The sequence below is a fragment of the Equus caballus genome, chromosome 8 (assembly GCF_041296265.1).
Source record: "Equus caballus isolate H_3958 breed thoroughbred chromosome 8, TB-T2T, whole genome shotgun sequence".
Taxonomy (NCBI): domain Eukaryota; kingdom Metazoa; phylum Chordata; class Mammalia; order Perissodactyla; family Equidae; genus Equus; species Equus caballus.
Window position 1 is genome coordinate 3,543,002 of NC_091691.1, and position 20,737 is coordinate 3,563,738.

Genomic DNA, 20,737 nt, shown 5'->3' on the forward strand with positions numbered 1-20,737 from the left:
GTGTGTGAGCCACTGCTGCAGCATTGCCACTGAGAGATGAGTGGTATGGGTCCACACCCAGGAACCAAACCTGGGCCACCAAAGTGGAGCATGTCAGACTTAACCACTAGGCCACTGGGACCAGCCCTTTATCTGACTTTTTGACTGTAGCCATCCTGGGAGGGGGTTGCATGACATTGTGGTTTTGATATGCATTTTCCTAGTGACTAATGATGTCAAGAATCTTTCCATGTGCTTATTGGATATTTATATATCTTCTTCAGAGAAATGTCTATTCAGATCCTCTGCCCCTTTTTAAATTGGACTATTTATCCTTTTACTGTTGAGTTGTAAGTGTTCTTTCTATATTCTGGATACAGTTCCCTTATCAAACATATGATTTGAAAATATTTTCTGCCATTCAGTGTCTTATTCTCTTTTCCCCGTCTTGATGGCCTCCTTTGAGGCACACAAGTTTTTAATTTTGATGAAGTCCAATTTATCTATATTTTTCTTTGTTGCTTAAACACTTGGTGTCATATTTAAAGAAAAGAGTGGGGAGAGGGCAAAAGGGTAAAGGGAGTCAAGGATATGGTGATGGATGGAAGCTCCACTTTTGCTAGGGCACGCTGTAGTGTACACAGATGTTGAATTATAATGTTGTAGATCGGAACCTATACAATGTTATAAACCAATGTTACCACAACAAAAATGAAATAGAAAATAAGGAAAGAAAGAAACCATTACCTAATCTGCAGTCCTTTGCTTTATTCTAAGAGTTTGTGGGAGTTTACCTAAACTTCTCCATAGTGTTGCAGCCTCGGCATCCATTTTCTGTGGCCAAGCAGCCTGCAGGGGCCTTGAAGTGACACTAGCCCCTCCTGAGAGTGCTCACCCTAGATAACCACTGGCAGAGTCACAAGTCAGTGGAAGTTCCTGATATGGCTCTCTCAACTGCCCTGGTGAGACGCATTCTCCCCACCTCCCAGGGCCTTCCCCCTGTGAGTCCTTTAGATAAGAGCCCTGCAAAGCTTAGCACAACCTCTTTTTGGTTTGAATTGACCAATCCAGACTTAGCCCGGGAACCCCAAAACATTCCACCTGAGGGCCCCAATAGAGGCATATGCCCCAGGTCCTGCCATCTCTCTGCCTGCCCTCTGCCTTAAGCTCCTGGTGTGGCCCCTCAAGGTGTGCTGTGGACCTTCTCCAGGACTTGTGAGTAACAAACTTCTCTATTTCAATTTCCTTGTGGCCTTTTGTTGAACCCAATCTCACTGTCCAATATCCCCAGGGCTCTACTTAACAAATGTTAATTTAACAAAGTCACATCACCTTTTGCAGGCATACCTCATTCTATTGTGTTTTCAGATATTGCACTTTTTACAATTGAAGGTGTAGGGGAGGAGGGAGGAATTCTGCCCTTCTGGTTCTCATGGCTGGTCAAAGAATTAGAAATGACATAAGGCAGGATAGCAAGAGAAAATCACAGAGTTTACTATGTGCACATGGGGAACTCACATAAGCATGAAGAATTCCAAAGAGAGCTAGGAAAAATGAGGTGTACGTGTCCTTCTAGACTAAGGAGAGGGAGATAGAGGTCTGAGATTTCAAAGGGGGAGAAGGCAATTTACAGGACGATGAAAAGAATTCATGTCTGGTAAACAAATGCTTCCATTGTCCCATCTATAGACAATGGGACCTAAAAGAGACCTTTTGATAAAGTTGTCCTTGCTAGATGCTTTCCTGCCCCCCATACCTAGAATTATCCATGGTAAGAGTTCCTCCTGGGACAGGCCCTTCTCTCTTAAATTCTTTTAGGCAATTTGGGGGAAGGCAAAATATTCTTCCAGAGTCTCCTGAGCCTTGATTGTCTTCAGCTCAAAATAACACACGTACCAGAGTAAGACATCTTGTGGTGGCCTGTCCTGAACCCCGTCAGTTCCTGTAATCACCAAAAGAGGTCTTCTACTCGCCGTGAGACAAGCCAACACTCAGGAGGCAACGTGGTAAAAGAGAAAAGGTCTTTTTATTACAGCTTGCCAGCAAGGGGGAATATAAGGGATCCATGTCCTAAAGAACTATTTTAAAACTACAAAGTTTTGAAGCCTTTATATAGGGCAAATGGGCTGAAAAAGGGGGGTCTTGAGGTGTTAACCATCAGGAGTTGTGGTCCTTGAGACTACAGAGTATACTTTTCTCTCTTCGCCTGGTGACAGATATCTGCAGAGGTTTTTTCCTGAAGGTCATCACATCCCTGGAGAAGCTGAGAGAACAAAGTTATTGCCTTATCAGAATAGGGAGGTCTGTGTATAAGCCAAGGCTACAAAAATAGCAGAGCAAGCAGATGTGTACTTCTCCACGCTGCATGCAATCTAGAGCATTGCTAACAAGGGAAAGGGGTGTCTTGTTATAGCCCCAACATAGTTCCCCTCTTTGAGATGGCTTCCCTTATGCTAACCTATGTTAACCATTGGCTGAATTTATCTTAGCTATTTAGGTCGCACTAACATTCCCTTCTTTGAAACTTCCCTGGAAGTTTCACATTTTAAAATCTGAGCTGGTGACTGTGGAGAGAGAAAATGAGGTAGTAGCCAGTTAGTAAGAAATCAGCAAAGGGAGAAAAGAACATAGATTAGAAAGAGGATGAACAAGCAGATAGGAAGGGATGGGAGCCCATCTCCTCACATGCCATTAAGCCAGTTCCCGATCCTGTGAATGAGTCAGTCCAATGAAATGGGTGAGCTTCATTCGTCTGATGGAAAACGGGAATCTTCTCTTTATAGATGGAAGTTAGATACTACTTGCCCTGTTTTCACATAAAAGCAACACTTTTCACAAGTGACTACACAAGCTCCTCCTTGCTGGGCAGTCAGTGTGTCCAGAGCAGGTCAATTTTGGAGAAGCACAGAGACTAGGCAGTCAATCTGACTGGAGCATCACCAAGGTTTGTGTGGCGGGGTTGAACTCTTGTTCCATCACCAGAGAGAGACTGAAGACTGCCTTTTCCAACTCATAATTTCCAAAGCTGGGGAAGAAGACTCTCGATCCTGAAAAGAACTTGGAGTTGTGATAGACAAATGGATTCTCTACAATCTCTCAACTGGCACGCTCATGTGGCACAATCTTATGGACAAAGGCACCTGAGTCTGCAATGTGACTGGCATTTAGGGTGGAGTATCTGGAGACAGAAGGGGCCAGGTATCCAAGTCCACATCATCCTGGCCAATTAGCTGGGAGCCCTTTCTATACTTTGTTGTCACATAAAATAAAAAGACCAGTGTGGTTTACAGACAAGGTTAGAACTGAACCTGTAGTCCCCAGGGTCCAGAGTATTCCATGGCCTTTGCCCCTGGTGCTGTTAGTGCCTAAACATCTCCATTTTCCATGTGTTCCTGTCAACTTGGGAGAGCAGAACAGATGCAGAATAGCTGGTACAGGAGGCCTGCAGTCTGATTTGGGCAGCTATAAAGCCTGGTCCTGTCACCTGACCAAGTGAGTTCAGAGTTTGGATCCACCCATATGTAGTTTGTGGTATTGGCATATTGACCATGTGGGCAGCTGAAATACCCCAAGTTGCATAAGGGTGGCTCATAGGCCATCCAGAACTTGTGGTGATTTGGCAAATGTTTGTGCCATAGGGAATAGTGTTAGAGTCACTTACAATTTCCTTGAGAGGTTTAAATATGCCACCTGTGGAATCAAACCATAGAGTCTGATTCCAATACTGTCCTGGTATGTCACCCAGGAAAGGTCCAGTGTCCAGTTTACTTTCAATGCAAAGGGAACAACTTTCACCTACTGTCTTTATCTGGGCAAGGGACAGTCCTGGAGCTTCTATAGAGGTTTTCTGGGGCCCAAGTGACTCACCAGGAGAAGAGACAGAGTGACGTCTTCCTTGTCGTGGACACCATACCCTGTCGTTCATCCATCTTCTGTGCTTAATCCACCAGGTGTTCACGTCAGCAGGAACAGAGACCAGTTCAGGTTCTTCTGTGCTCTCTGGCTGTTGACATAGCCAACAGTCAGACCGATTATTTAGTGTGGCCAGGGTTTGGTAAACTGGCATAAGGGGGAGATTGGTTTGTGCTTGACCTGTTGAGAAAGAGAGAGTTAGTAACAGCAAGACAGAGATTGGAAAAGAGCTTGAAATAGAAGCTTAGGGAGGGGAAGTGGGACAGATGGAGACCAGCACTCTCCAGTCAGCTTTCTAATAAATGATTAAAAGGAATATACATATTCCATAGTAGTAAAAGTGTTATTGTTGTTGTTGTTGTTGTGTATGTGTGTGCATGTGTAGGGAGTTTTAAAAGCAAGGGGCAAAAATGGGTGAAAGATAGATTCCTTGATCCATGATCTTGGGAAATGCTGTCTACTCCATGAGGTCGGCTGCTTCTGGGACCTGGGAACCAGCCCTGGAAATCCTTAGTTTAAGGTCAACTGTGGGGACCGTTTCTGAGTGGTCTAAAGAGTGATGTTATAGGTCTATCTTGTCATGGCTTCTGTGGATGCAGGAAGACTTTTCCTATACTTTCATGGCAGTGTAGGTGGTCAGTAGACTTCATAAGGTCTTTCCCAGTGAGGTGACAGCACATATTTTCTTCTAGAGCCCTGGATGGACACCCGATCTCTAGGTCCAGAGGGAGGGCAAGTTTTGTCAGCAGGTGGGGGCCATGCCTCTTTTAGCTGTTGACCATTTACTTCAAGTAGACCAATTAATTTTTGTCTACAGCTACTCACAGCACCAAATCGTTCACTTAAGTTCCCATAATATTCACTTAATCCAGGTATGGAAAGTTTACCACTATGCGTTGGGTGTCCAAAAACTATTTCAAGGAATCAATCCATGTCTCCCATTTGGAGTCTGTCAGATCTTTATTAGGGCCAAGGGAAGAGGGTCCAGCCACTGAAGTCCCATTTCTTGAAAGACCTTCCTAAAGTCCTTTTGATGTCTATAATTTTACATTCCACTTACCCTGATGATTGAGGATGATATGGAGTATGAAATTTCAAAAGTACCCCAGAGTTTCTTCAAGCAAGTGGTTATCTCTGCTGTACAGTGAGCTCCTCACTCTGCTTCAATCTGTAAAGGAAGCCAGAACAAGGAACAGCTGCAGTTGTTAATTTCTGTCCCATTGTTGTGGCCTCTGCACGTCTAGTCGGATAGCATTCAGCGCATCCACTAACCACGCAGACGATCACCAAACAGTGAGAACAGCCTAAAGCTGGGGCAAGGCTGTAAAGCCCATTTGGAGTGCCACACAGGGCAGTGCGGGCCTGGGAGGACTTCCTGGGGTACACGGATTTCTCCAGAAACTTGGTGAGGTTGGCAAGTGGTGCACTGGGAAACAATTGGGTCAGAAATTTTGTGGCTGCCAGGGTAAAACCAGTCATCTTTTAGTTCCTTAACTCTCCCCTACCTGCACATAGTCCCATTTGCGGAGAGATAATTGCAAGCCAGAAAGTCAAAGGAAAGAGAGCTACAGGAAGTCCCTTTGGTGCAGTGTCTAATCCATCTGACCATTGTTTGACACCTCTTGGTGTCCAATTGTCTTTTTCAGATTGTGGGGCATTTGCCTGAGAGTTAATAATATCAGTCGTGCATAAAGTCAAGTTTAAAAATTGGTAATTATTGGCAATCAGCTATGATAAGAGCTCCTTCCTGGGACAGGCCTGTCTCTCTTGAATTCCTTTAGGCAATTTGAGGGAAGGTCCAAAGTTCTTCCAGAGTCTTCTGAGCCTTGATTGTCTTCAGCTCAAAACAACCTGCATATCAGAGTGGCACATCCTGGGCTGGCCTGCCCTGAACCCCATCAAAGATTTCTAGCAACCCCGCATCAAGCAAGACTATCGGCGCCATTTTTCCAAAAGCATTTGCTCACTTCATGTCTTTGTGCCACATTATAGTAACTCTCACAATGTTTCAAACATTTTCATTATTATTAATTCGTTATGGTGATCTGTGATCACTGATCTTTGATGTTAGTGTTGTAATTGTTTTGGGTTCCCATGAACTGTGCCCAGGTAAGACAGCAAACAATGGATAAATGTTGTGTGTGCTCTGACTGCTCCATAGACCAGCTGTTCCCCTATCTCTCTCCCTCTGCTCAGGCCTCCCTATTCCCTGGGACACAACAATATTGAAATGAGGCTAACTAATAGCCCTATATCAACTTCTAAGTGTTCAAGTGAAAGGAAGAGTCACACATCTCTCACTTTAAATCAAAAGCTAGAAATGTTTAAGCTTAGGGAGGAAGGCGTGTCAAAAGCCTAGATTGGCCAAAAGCTTGACCTCTTGCACCAGACAATTAGCCAAGCTGTGAATACAAATAAATGAATAAAAGCTCTTAAAGGGACCTAAAAGTGGTGCTCCAGTGAACACACAAATAAGAAATCAAAACAGCCTTAAGGCTGTATGGAGAAAGTTTGAGTGGTCTGGATAGAAGATCACACCAACCACAACATTCCTTTAAGCCAAAACCTACTCCAGAGCAAGGCCCTAACTCTACAACCCTATGAAATCTGAGAGAGTGGAGGATGCTGCAGAAGAAGAGGCTGAAGCCAGCAGAGCTTGATTTATGAAGTTAAAGTAAAGAAGCGTCTCCATAAAGTAAAAGTGCAAAGTGAAGCAGCAAGTGCTGATGGAGAAGCTGCAGCAAGTTCTCCAGAAGGTCTAGCTGAGATCATTAGTGAAGGTGGCTACTCTAAACAATAGATTTTCAAAGTAGATGAAACAGCCTTATATTGGAAGAAGATGCCATCTAGGACTTTCATAGCTAGAGAGGAGAAGTCAAGGCCTGGTTTCAAGATTCAAAGGACAGGTTACTCTCTTGTCAGGGGCTAATGCAGCTGGTGACTTGAAGTTGAAGCCAATGCTCATTTGCCATCCTGAAAATGCTAGGGCCCCTAAGAATGGTGCTGAATCTACTCTGCCTGTGCTCTATAAATGGAGCAAGAAAGCCTGGATGACAGAATATCTGTTTACAACACTGTTCACTAAATATTTTACCCACTGTTGAGACCTATTGCTCAAAAAAAGGATTTTTTTCAAAATATTACTGCTCATTGACAACGCATCTCATTGCCCAAGAGCCCTGACCCATTCTGAGTTCATTTTTGCATGTGGTGTGAGGTAGGTGTCTGAGGTCATTCATTTGCATGTGGAGATCCAGTTGTTACAGCACAGTGTGTTCAAAAGACTATTGTTTCCCCCATTGGATTGTTTTGGCTCTCTTGTCAAGAATAAATTGGCCATCAAGAGAATGAGAAGATAAGGCATAGACTAGGAGAAAATATTTGTAAAAGACATGTCTGATAAAATCTAGCAGTTTCTTACAAAACTATGCATACTTTTACCAAATGATTCAGCAACCACACTCCTTGGTATTTACTGAAATGAGTTGAAAACCTGTGTCCACACAAAAACCTGCACATGGATGGTACAGCAGCTTCATTCATAATCTCCAAAACTTGGAAGCAACCAGGATGCCCTTCAGGAGGTGAATGGATAAATAACTGTGGTTCATCCAGACAAGAAATATTACTCAGTGTTAAAAAGAAAAGAGCTATCAAGCCATGAGAAGACATAAGACAACCTTAAATTCATATTACTAAGTGAAAAAGGCCAACCTGAAAAGGCTACATACTATATGACTCGATTCCCACTACATGAACATCTGGAAAGGCCAAACTGTAGAGACAGTGAAAAGATCAGTGGTTCCCAGGGGTTAGTGGGAGGGAGGGATGAATAGCTGCTGCACAGAGGACTTTTAGGGCTTACTGTAATAGTGTGTGCATGTCATTATACATTTGTGAAACCCATAGAATGTACACGACCAAGAGTGAGCCCTAATGTAAGCAGAATTTTTTCTTAACTTCATTTCTGCATAGTTCATTGCTAGTGTATAGAAATACAATTGATTTTTGTATATTGACCTTGTATCCTGCACCTTACTGAACTGGTTTACCACTTCTAATACTTTCTGTGTGGATTCCTTAGTATTTTCTCTACACAGCATCATGTCATCTGAGCCCAGAGATAGTTTTACTCCTCCCTTTCCAATCTGGATTCCTTTGATTTCATGTTCTCACGTAATTGCCATGGCCAGATCCCCCAGTAAGGTGTTGGATACAGGGGTAGGAGGCCCTCCCAATGTTGTTCCTGAGCAAAGGGAAAGTTTTCAGTCTCTCTCCACTGAGCACAGCAGCCAAGGGATTTTCGTGGATGGTCTTCGTCAGTTTGAGGGCGGTCCCTTCTAGTCCAGCTTTGTTGACTGTTTTTCTGTGTCTATTGAGACCATCATGTGGTTTTTGTCCTTTATTCTATTAGTTTGGCATATTACATGATTCATTTTCAGATGGTAAATCAATCTTGCATTCCTGGGATAAATACCAAATGGTCGTTTTTATATGTTTCTGGATTCGATTTGCTAGTATTCACCTGCGCAATTCTGCATCTATATTCACAAAAGATATTGGTTTGTAATTTTCTTTCCTTGTGATGTCTTTGTTGGGTTTGGTGTCAGGGTGCTCCTGGCTGTGTAGGATGAGGTTGGAAGTGTTCTCTCTTCTCGTATTTTTGGTGCTTTCTCTTTACTGTATCTCCATGTGTTGCTCAGTGTAACTGCCTTGCTCGCTGGGGTCCAGCACTTGGCCCAGCCATCTTCCTGGAAGTTTATAGTTTACTGCATCAACCATGCTTGGCCAGGAGTATCCATTGGATGTTGGTACCTGTGAAGGGGGTGTGGTGAGAGCCCCTCTCTGGGTAGATGAACAGTCAGTGCTCTGAAACCCTGCACACCAGCTCTTAGGTGGCCGTCGGTCAGGCCTTGGGGGAGCTCCTCTTACACAACTGCCCAGGCCTCTTGGTTGGAAATGCATTTTTCTGGGTTTCTGTGAAGGCGTTTCAGAACAAGGAACATCTGCTTGGTTATGTTTAGGCCACAAGGAGCGAGGTGCAGGAGGGGTCACCCCTGCAGGAAGCTCCTCAAGACAACGTCAGCCACATACCAGAAGGGAGCAATGGGCTGGCTAAGGCAGAGTGCTCCAAGTGGCACCATCTTGCCTGGGAGTCCACCACCCTGTCACCAGCCCGCTGAGCCAGACTGCAGGTGCCCCTAACGTCCTGTCCCACAAACCACATAGAAACCTGACAACATGGAGAGAGTTCTGGGGAAGAGGATGACTGTTTTGGTTTTGCTTTGCTTGGATGGATTATCCTGATTTTGCTGTAAACAAGTTCATACCCTGTCACACCAGCCTTTCCACTTTCAAAGAAGAAGGGAGAGCAGAAGGACAAAGACCCCTCAGCTCCAGGAATAAATAAACCTGAGGGGGTTTGTGATGGTCAGGTGATCCACAAGTGGGGAGCTGCTGTTAGGGTCCCCCAGGGTCCTCAAGGCTTGACAAGTGCTCCTGGGTTGGGAGGGGCTGCCATTGGTGTCTGAGGGGCCCTAGGGTGCCCCAAGCTGGAGGGCTGGAGGTCATCCCCAGGGGTCTGCTTGTCTCCTTTCAGGACACTGTCCGTAGGTGGAAGCTCAGAACAGCCAGCATGAGTTCTGCCAATTCACAGAACACTCCCCACAGCCGGGCGCTCCCTCGTCAGTGGGTGAGGGTGGCTTACTGCCGTCCCATTGTGCCAGAGGTCAGGGACTGCCCAGGGCCTCTCAGCCACATTCACACCCTCATCTTACCAGTGTCTTGCCTGACTCCCGCAGCCCCCACACCTCCCAGGGTTGAGGGGCCTGGATGGAGCCCCGCTGGTGGAGTCCATGTGTTGGGACAAGGGATCAAGGAGGGCATCTGAAGCAGTGGAAAGCAGGTGGGCTCCAGACCCCACCCAGACCTGGACCTTAACTTCCACCTGCATCCCGAGGCCACCTAGGTGACCTTGGCTAGTCACTTACCTGGAGTCCTGGGCTTTCTCCTCTGTGAACTGGGCACAATCATAGGGCTTCCCTAGAACCTGGGAGTCTGGTCTAGAGCTTGTGCGGTGTGGGCAGGGTGGGCTGAGTGCGTGTGGAACTGGAAGGTAGAGCCAATGTTGGACATCGCACCCAGGGGTGTGGGGAGCCCCATGCACAGAGTAACGATAGCGGCCACACCAGGTGAGTTGCAGCAAGTCCCACAGGGAAGGACACAGGCGGGAGAGGAGGTGAATGCTGTTGTGCTGGCTCACAGGGGCATGGCAGAAGTGGTTCTGGGGGAAGCACGGTGAGGGCATATTGGGGCATACAGCCCAGGGTGCCCCCTACTACCAGAGGGGTGCATTGATACCACAGCCCAGCGCGGTGAGGAATGGGGTGATTAACACAGCTGTCTGAGGCCTGGTGACCACCAGGGCATAGCCCAGTGTCACAGGGTCGCTCCTGTGGTGGGTCCTGGAGGCCTGACCCAGCTCCCGGGAAGCCTCAGGTTTCCACCCTGCTTTGGGATCCCAGAGCACTGGCACCATTCCTAGTAGGGCTCTGTAGGGCTGCCCCTCCCCACCCTCAGGGCCCCTCCCAAACACCCAGTCCCTTGCCCAGGAGGCAGGCCTATGGGATCCCCACACTTCCCTGTGGCCTCCTGCCCACCCTGCTGGCAGGCCCGGAGCCTGCCTCATCTAGCCCTGCAGCTGCCAGTGGCTCCAGGCTTGGGTCCCCAGGGCAGGGTCAGAGCAAGGACTGAAGGCTGGTCAAGACCCAGGGCAGACTGTCACTCCCCTCTCACCCTCGTAGGTGCCGGCAGCTGGCTTGGTGCTCCTCTCAGCTGTCAACCATGGCCCGGGGACTGCCCAGCACCGCCAGCCTGGCGCACTTCTGCCAGAAGCTGTACCGGCGGAAGCCAGTGGAGGAGTCCCCCAGGGAGACACTGCCGCAGCGCCATCTGACCACGCTGGACCTGACTCTGCTGGGTGTGGGTGGCATGGTGGGCTTGGGCCTGTATGTGCTCACAGGCACCGTGGCCAAGGGGATGGCCGGGCCTGCAGTGCTTGTGTCCTTTGGCGTGGCTGCTGTGGCCTCCCTGCTGGCAGCCCTGTGCTACGCGGAGCTCGGGGCACAAGTGCCCTACACAGGCTTTGCCTACCTGTTCACTTACACGTCTGTGGGTGAGATGTGGGCCTTCCTCGTTGGCTGGAACGTGCTCCTCCAGTGTCTCTTTGTTTGCACTGCTCTCGTCCGTGCCTGTAGTGGCTACCTAGACACCGTTTTTGGACACCGCATCCGCAGCTTCACTGAGGCCCATGTGGGCATCTGGCAGGTGCCCTTCCTGGCCCAGTACCCAGACTTCCTGGCTGCTGGCCTCATGCTTTTGGCTTCTGCATTTAGCTTCTGTGTAACCCGTGTCTCTTCCTGGGTCAACCGCACATTCCTTGTCATCAGCGTGGTCGTCATCCTCTTCATCATTGTCCTGGGGTTTGTCCTGGCCCGCCCGCACAACTGGAGCATTGAGGAGGGCGGCTTTGCGCCCTTCGGTTTCTCTGGTGTCATGGCTGGCGCCGCCACCTGCTTCTACACCTTCCTGGGCTTTGACAATATTGTTGCCTATAGTGCAGAGGCCCAGAACCCAAAGCGAGCTGTGCCTATGGCCATCGCCATCTCAGTTACCCTGGTAGCTGGTACCTACATCCTCGTTTCCACTGTCCTCACCCTCCTGGTGCCCTGGCACAGCCTGGACCCTGACTGGGCCCTTGTTGATGCCTTCCACCAGCGGGGCTATAGCTGGGCAGCCTTCATCGTGGCAGCTGGTGCAATCTGTGGTAAGTGGCCCTTCTGGACAAGGGGGGAGGGAACAAGATGGTGGGGCTCTGCCCTAAGCCTCCAGGAAACACATCTCCATCTGGACCTGTGCTGCCAATGCATCCTGGGCCCAGGAAGGGGCTAATGATTAGATTCTCCACCCGGGCTTGTTGAGAGGGACCTATTCACCGCCCCTCCCAGTTGTACACAGAATGTCAGTTCTGGGCATGTTCTTCCAGATCCTTCCAGGCAGAGGGACTCAGTCCTTATCAGATTCTCCAGTGGGTCTGTACCTAATCTAGGGTGTCCCATTCCTGCGTGGTGAGGGGGAACAATCCAGCATCCACATAACATTCAGGCTCACTCTCAGAGCCCAGACAAACTCATGTCCATTTTCCCAAGGGGCCACCCATGCCCTGGCCCCCAGCAGCGGCCCCAGGTGGGCCTGTCCACCATGCTGACCAGTCTCCCACCCTCTGCCACAGACATGACCAGTGTGCTGCTCAGGTACTTCTTTTACCTGCCACACATCACCTATGCCATGGCTGCCGACGGGCTCTTCTTCCAAGTGTTTGCCCGCATGCACCACCGGATGCAGGTGCCCGTGTTCGGGGTGCTCATGGCTTTCATGGCGCTGCTGCTGGACCTCGATGCACTCGTCCAGTTCCTGTCCATTGGTGCACTACTGCCCTATACATGCTTGCCCACCAGCATTATCATTCTACGCTTCCAAAAGTCCCCTCCATCCAGTTCTCAGGGCCCAGACAGCCCTGAGGGCACAGAGGAGGCCTCAGCCCCTGAGCCTGGGCAGCTGCGACCAGCCCTGAGGCCCTACCTCGGCTTCCTGGGTGAGTGCAGGCCTGGAGCCGCTGTGGCTTGGGCCCTGAGTGTCCTGGTGGCCTCGGCCGTCACTCTGGACTATGTGTTGGTCTTCGGGGACTCGGCCCTGCATCTCCCACCCTGGGCCTACACCCTGCTGCTCCTGCTCAGCTCCGCCACGTTTCTGCTCAGTCTTCTCGTCCTTGGGGCCCACCAGCAACAGCGCCGGCAGGACATCTTTCAGGTACTTCCTCCAGCCAGCATGCACCACACTCAGCCCAGCCGGCTCCCTTCGCCCCTTCCTCCTCTGCCGTGGCAGGATGCACCAGGGCTGCAGGGCGGGGGAGGCCAGTACCCCACAACCCGCTCTCTGCATGGCGGGTGGGCCCTTGTCTCTGGAATCTCCAGAGGCAGAGAAAGGCTCTGTGGACTCCCGAGAAATCAGGCCCTGGGCCAGCAGCCCTTCCCTGCAGCCCAGCCCTGTCCTTGTCCCCTCAGGTTCCCATGGTGCCCCTGACTCCCGCCCTGAGCATCCTCCTCAACATCTTCCTCATGCTGCACCTGAGCTACCTGACCTGGCTGTACTTGTCCATCTGGCTGCTGATTGGTGAGTTGGGGCCCAACTGGGACTCTGGGGCAGGGTGCGCTGCAGGAGGCTAGCAAGCAGGGTGGCAGTGCTGGGACTTGCCCCTCACACTTGTGCCACCCTTGCAGGACTTGCGGTGTATTTTGGTTATGGTATCTGGCACAGCAAGGAGAACCAGCGGGAGCGGCCAGCCTGACTGTCCCACTTGGCAGCCTGGAGGAGATGGTGCAGGCCCTGCAGCTCCCAGCCAGGCACCAGCCCAGGACCCAGACACACTGAGCAGCCCACCAGTCTATGAGGACTGCTGGGGCCTGTCTGCCCTCACCCGCCTCCTCAGAAGGCCAGAGGGGTTGGTAGCCCCTCTATCCAGGGCAGCTTGGATTTGTAGGTCTGCCCATGCTGAGGGGACCTCAGGACCTCAGGACCTTAGCCCAGGTGCTGAGCTTTGAGTCTTTGGAAGTGGGCCATGGCCAGCGCTGGTGTGGCAGACTCTGCCCCCCATCCTCCAGTTTATGACCAATTCCAGCTACCTGGGCAGGTGGAGTAGGATGGGCAGGGAAGAGCCTTGAGTCCCAGGGACCCACAATAGGAACTGCTCAGCCAGCCATGTGACCTGCTGCCATGTCCAGTGTGGTGTTCTTTGTGGCACTGAGCCCTCATCTACCGCTGGGATCTAGACGATTGTCCCCAATCCACAGCAAAGGTACTAGGGTTCTGTAAGGGGGAGACACCAGCCCTGGGATGGCCCTGAGTCAGGAACATTCCCAGGCCTGGGTCACAGGGTCCTCCCTTAGGGCCATTGCGCTCTGCCCAGCTCTGAGGGGAGCTACACACCCTAACTACAGTGGGGTCCTTGACAGCGTGGGGACAGGCTCCCGCCAAGGCTCCCCACATGTCCTCTCGGGGGCAGATCCAGAGAGTAGAGCCTGGACCCCAAGAAGGCCGCCTAGAAAGTGCGGTGGAGTTCTGGGGTTCCCTTGGTTTCCCAGGGCTCCCAGAGAGCAGGGCATGTCCTGGGGCCTGCCCCGGATGGAGAAGCCCCCCTGCCTGGGCACACACATCTCTCAGGCACAGGCCCACATGGCGCACACGGTCTCCTGGGCGTGCACCCACGTGCAGACTGAGGCAGCAGCTGTTTCCCAGCTCAGGGCTGCCTACAGCTTCCAGCGGCCTCTCTCCTTGCCGCCCTCTCAGGGCTTTGTGACAAAGGCTCAGGATGGGACACACGCAGGCAGGTGGGTGCACAAGTACCTGGGCCTGCTCCAGGGACCTTCAGCCCACCTCTGGTGTTGGGACCCCATCCTTTCAGGTCACCAGGCCCACCCTGCACCCCCCTGTGGCCTCCCTAAGGCCATGCTCTTTCTACCATAGACACCACCACTTCCCCGTTCCTGCCTGTGATGACCACACAGGAAGCTGCTGGCTTTGGCATCTTTATTCCTCAAGTCTCTGCAGCCTTGGCATTACTTTCTCTGGGCCCCGAGGACAACCAGGGACACGTGATCCCCACTCCAATAATGAAGCCTCAGGACCATGACCTTTCACCCAAGCCCTTCTGACCCTGCCTCCATGGACACGGCCCTGGGGGTGAGAGGCAGCAGGGACCCCAAGGCTTTACTGAGGCTCCAGCTGCCAGATGATTCCAGAAGCTGCCCAGCCTGAGCCCCAGGTCTCCCCTACCCAGCCTGGTCCATGTTGCTCCACCAGAAAGCTGTCAGCATGGCCCTGCTCACCAGGACCCATGAGAAGGCAGCCCCTTGTCTCCCTGGAGTGGCTACCCCAAACGCTGCCCCGTCTGAGACCCAAAGAGGGCTTGGCTCCTGCAGCCCCATCCCTCCCCTCCTGACCGTGGGCCCGGGACACGGGGAAATTCTCCAGCAGGCAGGACTCAGGCCCCCAGGAGGATTCCAGAGCCAGAATCAGGCCAGCCTGCTGGGGGAGAGATAGTCTGGGAGCTGAAGGGTGGCGTTCTCCCCTACCCAGTCCTGCCTGGGTTTCATCCATGAGTCCTCAAGGTTAGGCCCCCACCCTTTTCCGTCCTGAACCCCCAACCAGCAGAGAAAGTCTACAGGCCTCAGGAATGGGCCAGCGAATGGGTCCTAGGGCCACCCTGGTGACGGTGTCCAGCTCTCTGCAGCAGCAGTGGGGACAGCTGTGGGGCCCCCTCTAAGGCACCAGGGCAGCCGGATGTGGGGGTGGGGAAGCTACCTTTCTGCTCAGGGTTGGCAGTTCCCTGAGGGACATTTACCAGCAGATGAGGACAGTACGTCGAGACTCCAGCCACCAACCTCCAAAGTGTAGCACAGGGTCAGGCAGGCCCACAGCCCCCTCCTCATGCTTGGTCCTCCAGTAGAAATGGGCTTCTCCATCCATGTACAACAGCAGCAGGTCACAGCAGAAGGTGATCTGGGAGAGGCAGGGCAGACCCATGGCCAGGACCCCAACCTGCCATCCCGTCGCCTCCCCAGCCCTCACACTGAGACTCAGTGTCTGCACAGGGGGCACAGGGGTACACTCATGGGACACATGCTTGCCGGCAGCCAGAGGGAGCCACGATGGCCAGACTCACCACACCCAGCCGGGCCACTCCAGTGCCCAGAGTGAGGGCTGTGGGGATGAGCCCAAACTTCCCTGCCTGAGAGAGATCTAGGCTGAGTTTCTCTGCCTGTGGCTGTCACCCCCTCCCACCCCCACCCCTGCCTGCCCACATCCTCCGCAGACTGACCCCTACATGCCCAGTGACCAGAATGTCAAAGCGGACCCTACAGAGCTGAGCAGGCTCCGGGCCTCCATGCCTGAGGCCTCCCCCCGGGGAGTGGCTGTCCTGGGGCAGGAGAGGGTCCAGTGACTGCGCTGCCCACTCCTGGGGGGCCTGGCCCTCACAGGCCTCATCTTACTCATCCACTGACTCCATCCACCACCAGCCTGAGTCCTGGGTCACAGCCCTGTGTCACTGCTGGGGACACAGGGGACAAGCAAGCTGGGACCTGCCTCTCACAAGCTCCCTGCCTGCTGAGGGGATGGGGACAGAAGGGTCAATAAACAGACACCAGCAGTGGGGGTGGGAGAGGTGGGGTAGGCCTGCTGCTGTGGGGTCCAGAGAGGGGCACTCAATCTCCCCCAGGAGCCAGGGAAGACTTCCTGCTGGGAGCCCCTCAGGCTGGATTCCCAGGGCTCAGGAAGGAGCTCCAGGTAGAGATGGAGGGCAGGGAGAGTGCAGAGGGGAGGGGGTCAGGGCATGGGCTGGTCCAGCCCCACATGGTTGCACAGGGCTGGGGGGCCAGCAAAGCCAGGCCAGGAGGGCCCAGTGTGCGTCACATGATGTCAGCTCCAGGCCTGGTGGCTGTGTGCACGTCTGCATGAGGGTGACAAGGTGACATGAAGGGTCAGAAGAATGGGACAGGTCTGCTTAGGAGCCTCAAAGACACAACAATACATGCAACAGCCTTGAGTGCATCTTGGGTTGGAAAATAAAAAGATTTAGGACTATTGTTGCCACTACTGGGGAAATTAAAATATTAGATTTATTTGCCAATGTTACATTTCCTGAGTATGACGAGAGGACAGCAGTCACCTGGGGAAGGTCCTCATTCTCAGGACAGCATTGTTGAGGGGTGAGTGTCTGGATATCTGCCACTTACTTTCCAATGGTTTCCTGTGAAATCCATCTAAATATACCCAGTTCCCTAGAGTGGGAGAGAGAAAGTGGGCCCTCCTGCAACCCTGTACCCCATGGACCCACCAGCAATGCCAGGTCCTCAAAGACCCCTCCAATCATGGCCACGAGGTCCCCAATGTGGAACACAGGGCAGTAGGGGCTGAAGTGTAGGTCACAGGAGCAGCACTTGAAATAGGTGTTGTCCCAGGTCTCGAAGGCATTAGACCTGAGAGGGGGTAGGGCTGGGCTTTGGGCCAGGAGGTGACAAGGAGGATCAGGGCCAGCCAGGACCCACCATGCTTACTTGGAGAAGTTGAACCTGCTGAAGGTGACAGTGTTTTTAATGAACAGCATGAAGTTCTCAGCCTGGACCAGCAGGGGCTTCCTGCAGGTGGGGGGAGGTAAGGGGCAGGCTCTGCTGGTCCTGGGACCCTGCCCTGGGTGTCAGGGACACTTACACAGGCACAGTGTCACTCTCCACAGGGCAGCAGGCCCGTGGAGGTCCCATTGAAGATCACACACTGCCCCTTTTTATGCCTTGAAAACATGAGACAAGGTCCAGGCCTCCAATCCCCACAGGGCCTGGGGAGGGAGTGGGCAGCACGCCACTGGCAGAAAGAAGAGATGCAAGGCACCACTGGGCCTGTACAAGCAAGTCACTCAGGGTCCCAGTTCGGCCCCCTGAACCCCATCCCAGGGGAGGCACTGGAAGATGGGGCCCACAGTTACCGTGGCTGTACATCCCCGTCTCCCCTCCAGGACAGTCCTCATCACCCCAGCCAGTCCCCAGTGGCATGGCAGGGGGCTGAGGTGGTGAGAGAGCAGAGCTGTCCAGGCCCAGGAGGTGTCTCCCCTGCATGACCCAGCCCTGCAGTCCCCAGGGACACACCCCTCCCCTGTTTAACCCCCAGGTTCCCTGAGTTTGGGGCACATGGGAAAGCTGGAGGGTGCAGATAAAAGGAGGTGGTCAGAGGGGGAGGGCAAGCAGCCCCCCGGCCAGACAGGGGTGCAGGGCTGTCTCCCAAGGCAGAGCGAGACTCCTTCCCTCCTGACAGTTCTGTCCCTGGGGGGGGCAGAAGTGAATCTTCAAGGCCCAGCTCCTCTGGTCCAATTCAGAGGACAGAATAAGGAAGCTGGAGGGACTCTGGGAGGGTGAGCTCATGCCAGGGTGGAGGTGCTGGGTGTGGCACACAAAGGGCGGGACCCTCAGAGGGGCCTGTACAGAAGTGGGACCCCACACACTGGCCAAGGGACCACAGGCCACTCCCTTCCCATTTGTTCTGCTGTAAACAGGGACATCAGTGCCTGCACAGGGTCACAGAGTTCTGGGCATCAGCCAGGAGAGGGCGGGGGTGAGCTCTCTGAGAGTCCCAGACCCTGGAGAGGAAGCACCCTCAAGTGTCAGGCACTGGAACAGACATGACTCTGCTAGGCGGCGGGTGGATGTTGCTGACCAGGCCCCTGGCTCAGAGGCAGCAGGAAGAACACAGCACCAGGGTGACAGGAAGGGCTAAGGGACTTGGTGGCCACCATCATGGAAAGAGAGCCTCCAAGGGTGGAAAACAAGGGCTGGCAGGTCTGATGGTGTCACTTGTGAAAGCTCAGCCTGGCCTCTGCATGGAGCACACCTGGGGACCCACAGGAAGATCACAGGGACAGCGGGGGCAGCAGGGAAACTGTCACAGATGGAATGGACTGGAGGGAGGGGCAGGGAGGTCTGGACCCAGGTCCAGCTTTGGCACTGGGGACATCATGGCCTCACTGGATGAAAAGAGGCCCCCCTGGGCGAGGGAGAGTGTTCTCTTGGACAAGGTGGGTGTGCACCAGGAGGCAGCTATGCTGGGGCAGGTGTCCCTGGGGTACAGTGTGGGCATCAGCAGAACAGAGGAGACGGGGGCTGTGGAGGATCTGGGTGGAGGGAGGAGGGGCTGGAAGGCAGCATGGGGCAGGCAGAGGAGGCACCAGCCTGCATGGCCCAGGGCAGGGAGGGAGCATTCAGGAGCTCCAGGCCCTGCCCCCTGCCCCCCACCCCTCCCTCAAGCTCAAGTGTTGAGCCCCCAGACCCTCCATTCTTCCAGATGCTCCTTTGTAAATGCAGTCCCTCTAGCCCGGCTTCCTGACTTGTCCCCTTGTCCACCTGGAAACCTCTTACACTTCCCTGAGAGCCTGTCCAGGGCCATTACTCTGTCAGGCCCTCCCTGAGCCCGGCCCTGTGACAGCGCCAGCACCCTCTCTCCATCATGTGCCCCTCTTGCACACACTCACTGCAGGGGTGGGGTCAAAGGTGTCAGCGCCAGGCAGCAGCACCCAGACTCCCACATGTAGTGGCTTTACAAAGTCACCATGTCCTGTAGCTGGTTCCCCAGCTCCTTTTCTGGGTCACGGGAACCCCTTTGAGTTTGGTGATGACAGAAATCTGGGTGTCCAGGTCCTGCTCCTGGTAGCCTTTTGTGACAAGGAGGGCCCACCTGGGGGGGAGGCGATGGGCAGAGCAGCATGTCCCCCACACAGTGGGCAGCAGCAGAGCTGGCCCCACCCACTCAGCCCCTACACACCCTATAGGCTCCCAGCACAGCGTTCAGGCCCTGCCTCTTCTCCAGCCTCATTTCCACACAAACACCCTACACAGGCCAGATGTTCTGGCCACACATCAGAGAGCCATGGGCTCAGAGTGAGCTGGCCACCTCCTTCCTCACCAGCATCCCCCTTCCCCTGCCCTGGCCACATCAGCTTCTTCTCAAAGGCTCCCCAGACCCAGCACAGCTGGTGGCCTTTCTCAGGGGCCTCAGGGCTGCAGCTCTCACAGGGGTCAGGGACTACTTCCTGCCCTTGTGGGGCCTCCTGGGCAGGGCAAGACCATCCTGCTCTGCGCCCAGAGCCCAACATGGGGCTGGGGACAAGGCCCAGGAAAGGGGGCAGGTGGGCACACAGGAGGACACAAGCACATGGCTCGCTCTTGTCCCTGCTGGCCTCTAGACAGACGGAGATCCTTCCTTCTGCCCCTCCCCTGTCCAACATGCCTCCTCCACCACCACCAGCCCAGCCCCTGGAGAGTCAGACCCCCAACCCTCAGCCCAGCAGGACCAGTCAGGGTCCCTCCAGCCAACTGTCCTGGAGCCATTCTCTCACCCACCACGTAGACCAGGACCCCGAGCTCCAGCAGCCTCTGCAGGGCGCTCACCCGCCACTTCCTGGTCACCACGTACTTCTCAGTTTTGTAATCCAGAAGTCCCAGCCTGTCCCGGCCCCTGGGGAGCCCCTGCTCTCAGTTCCTGCTGGCTGCTGGGAGCAGGAGTCAGCACAGCAGCTGCAGCCCCTGCTGAACAGCAGGCAAAGGCAGATGCCCAGGCCAGGCCAGGTCAGCAGCATTAAAGGGACACTCGGGGCAGGATCCAGCGGCACCCCAGCCCTGGGATCAGTCCCAACCCCCAACTGCCCTGGGCCTCCCTTCCTCACCACACTCCTTCTGCTGGGCCCTGGGGCACAGACAGGAGCACCTCTCCCCTGCCCTTTGACCTCACTTCCTTGGGGGTGAGGGCATGACAGGGTTATAGGTACTCTGAGAGGATGCCATGGGGGCAGCAGAGCCCAGAGGAGGGGCCAAGGAAAGCTTCAGGAAGAAGGGCCCTCTGAGCTGACACTGCAGATTCTGAAGTTCAGCAAGCGAAGCTGGGGAGGGATGTTCCTGGTGGAGGAAGCCGGACATCCGACGCTAGATCAGGAGAGAGAACTGGGACCCACAGAGAGACAGCTTGACTCTGGCTCCAGAGAGGAGGGTGGCTGGCCCTGCAAGGTCCCCCAGCCCCTCCTGTGCGGTACCTAGCAGAGTTGCCCCACCCCCAAGCACAGGGACTAAGCACAGCTCTGCAGTCCGGCAGGGTCCTCAGTCCGCGGAAGGGGGGCGATGCTGGACCCACGCGGACGGCAGGGAGAACAAGCGCCCGCCAGGCACCCAGCCCTGCGCCTGGCCCGTGGCGC

At 53.6% G+C, this 20,737-nt stretch overlaps 1 protein-coding gene and 1 long non-coding RNA gene across 5 annotated transcripts; one reads left to right on the plus strand and one right to left on the minus strand.

Moving 5' to 3' along the window:
- The first annotated feature begins 1,041 nt into the window (after nucleotides 1-1,041).
- LOC100065808 (cationic amino acid transporter 4-like) lies at nucleotides 1,042-18,439 on the plus strand. 4 transcript variants are annotated; one of them, XR_011441686.1, is made up of 6 exons: nucleotides 1,042-1,194; nucleotides 10,695-11,716; nucleotides 12,182-12,759; nucleotides 13,014-13,122; nucleotides 13,230-14,336; nucleotides 14,473-18,439. XR_011441686.1 is itself a non-coding variant. In XM_070276087.1 (6 exons), exons 3-6 carry the CDS (start codon nucleotides 10,735-10,737, stop codon nucleotides 13,295-13,297), a joined length of 1,737 nt encoding a protein of 578 aa, XP_070132188.1. In that variant the 5' UTR covers nucleotides 1,067-1,194; nucleotides 1,798-1,999; nucleotides 10,695-10,734; the 3' UTR covers nucleotides 13,298-18,439. The 4 variants fall into 4 exon arrangements, 3 of the variants coding, with proteins under 3 accessions (XP_023502514.2, XP_070132188.1, XP_070132189.1); XM_070276087.1 differs by adding an exon at nucleotides 1,798-1,999 and having other exon boundaries at nucleotides 1,067-1,194; nucleotides 13,230-18,439; XM_070276088.1 differs by adding an exon at nucleotides 1,798-1,985 and having other exon boundaries at nucleotides 1,067-1,194; nucleotides 13,230-18,439.
- On the minus strand, nucleotides 1,987-5,737 carry LOC111774594 (uncharacterized). The gene is made up of 3 exons (XR_002809597.2): nucleotides 4,952-5,737; nucleotides 3,847-4,071; nucleotides 1,987-2,242 (listed from the first exon to the last, which is right to left on the minus strand). It is a non-coding gene; the product is annotated as an uncharacterized lncRNA (long non-coding RNA).
- Nucleotides 18,440-20,737: the final 2,298 nt, after the last annotated feature.

Coding starts and splice junctions, on each gene's coding strand:
- LOC100065808 (XM_023646746.2), top strand. CDS start 1,103: ATGCCCCAGGTCCTGCCATCTCTCTGCCTGCCCTCTGCCTTAAGCTCC. Junction 11,717..12,181: donor GGCAGCTGGTGCAATCTGTG/GTAAGTGGCCCT, acceptor CCTCTGCCACAG/ACATGACCAGTGTGCTGCTC. Junction 12,760..13,013: donor GCCGGCAGGACATCTTTCAG/GTACTTCCTCCA, acceptor TTGTCCCCTCAG/GTTCCCATGGTGCCCCTGAC.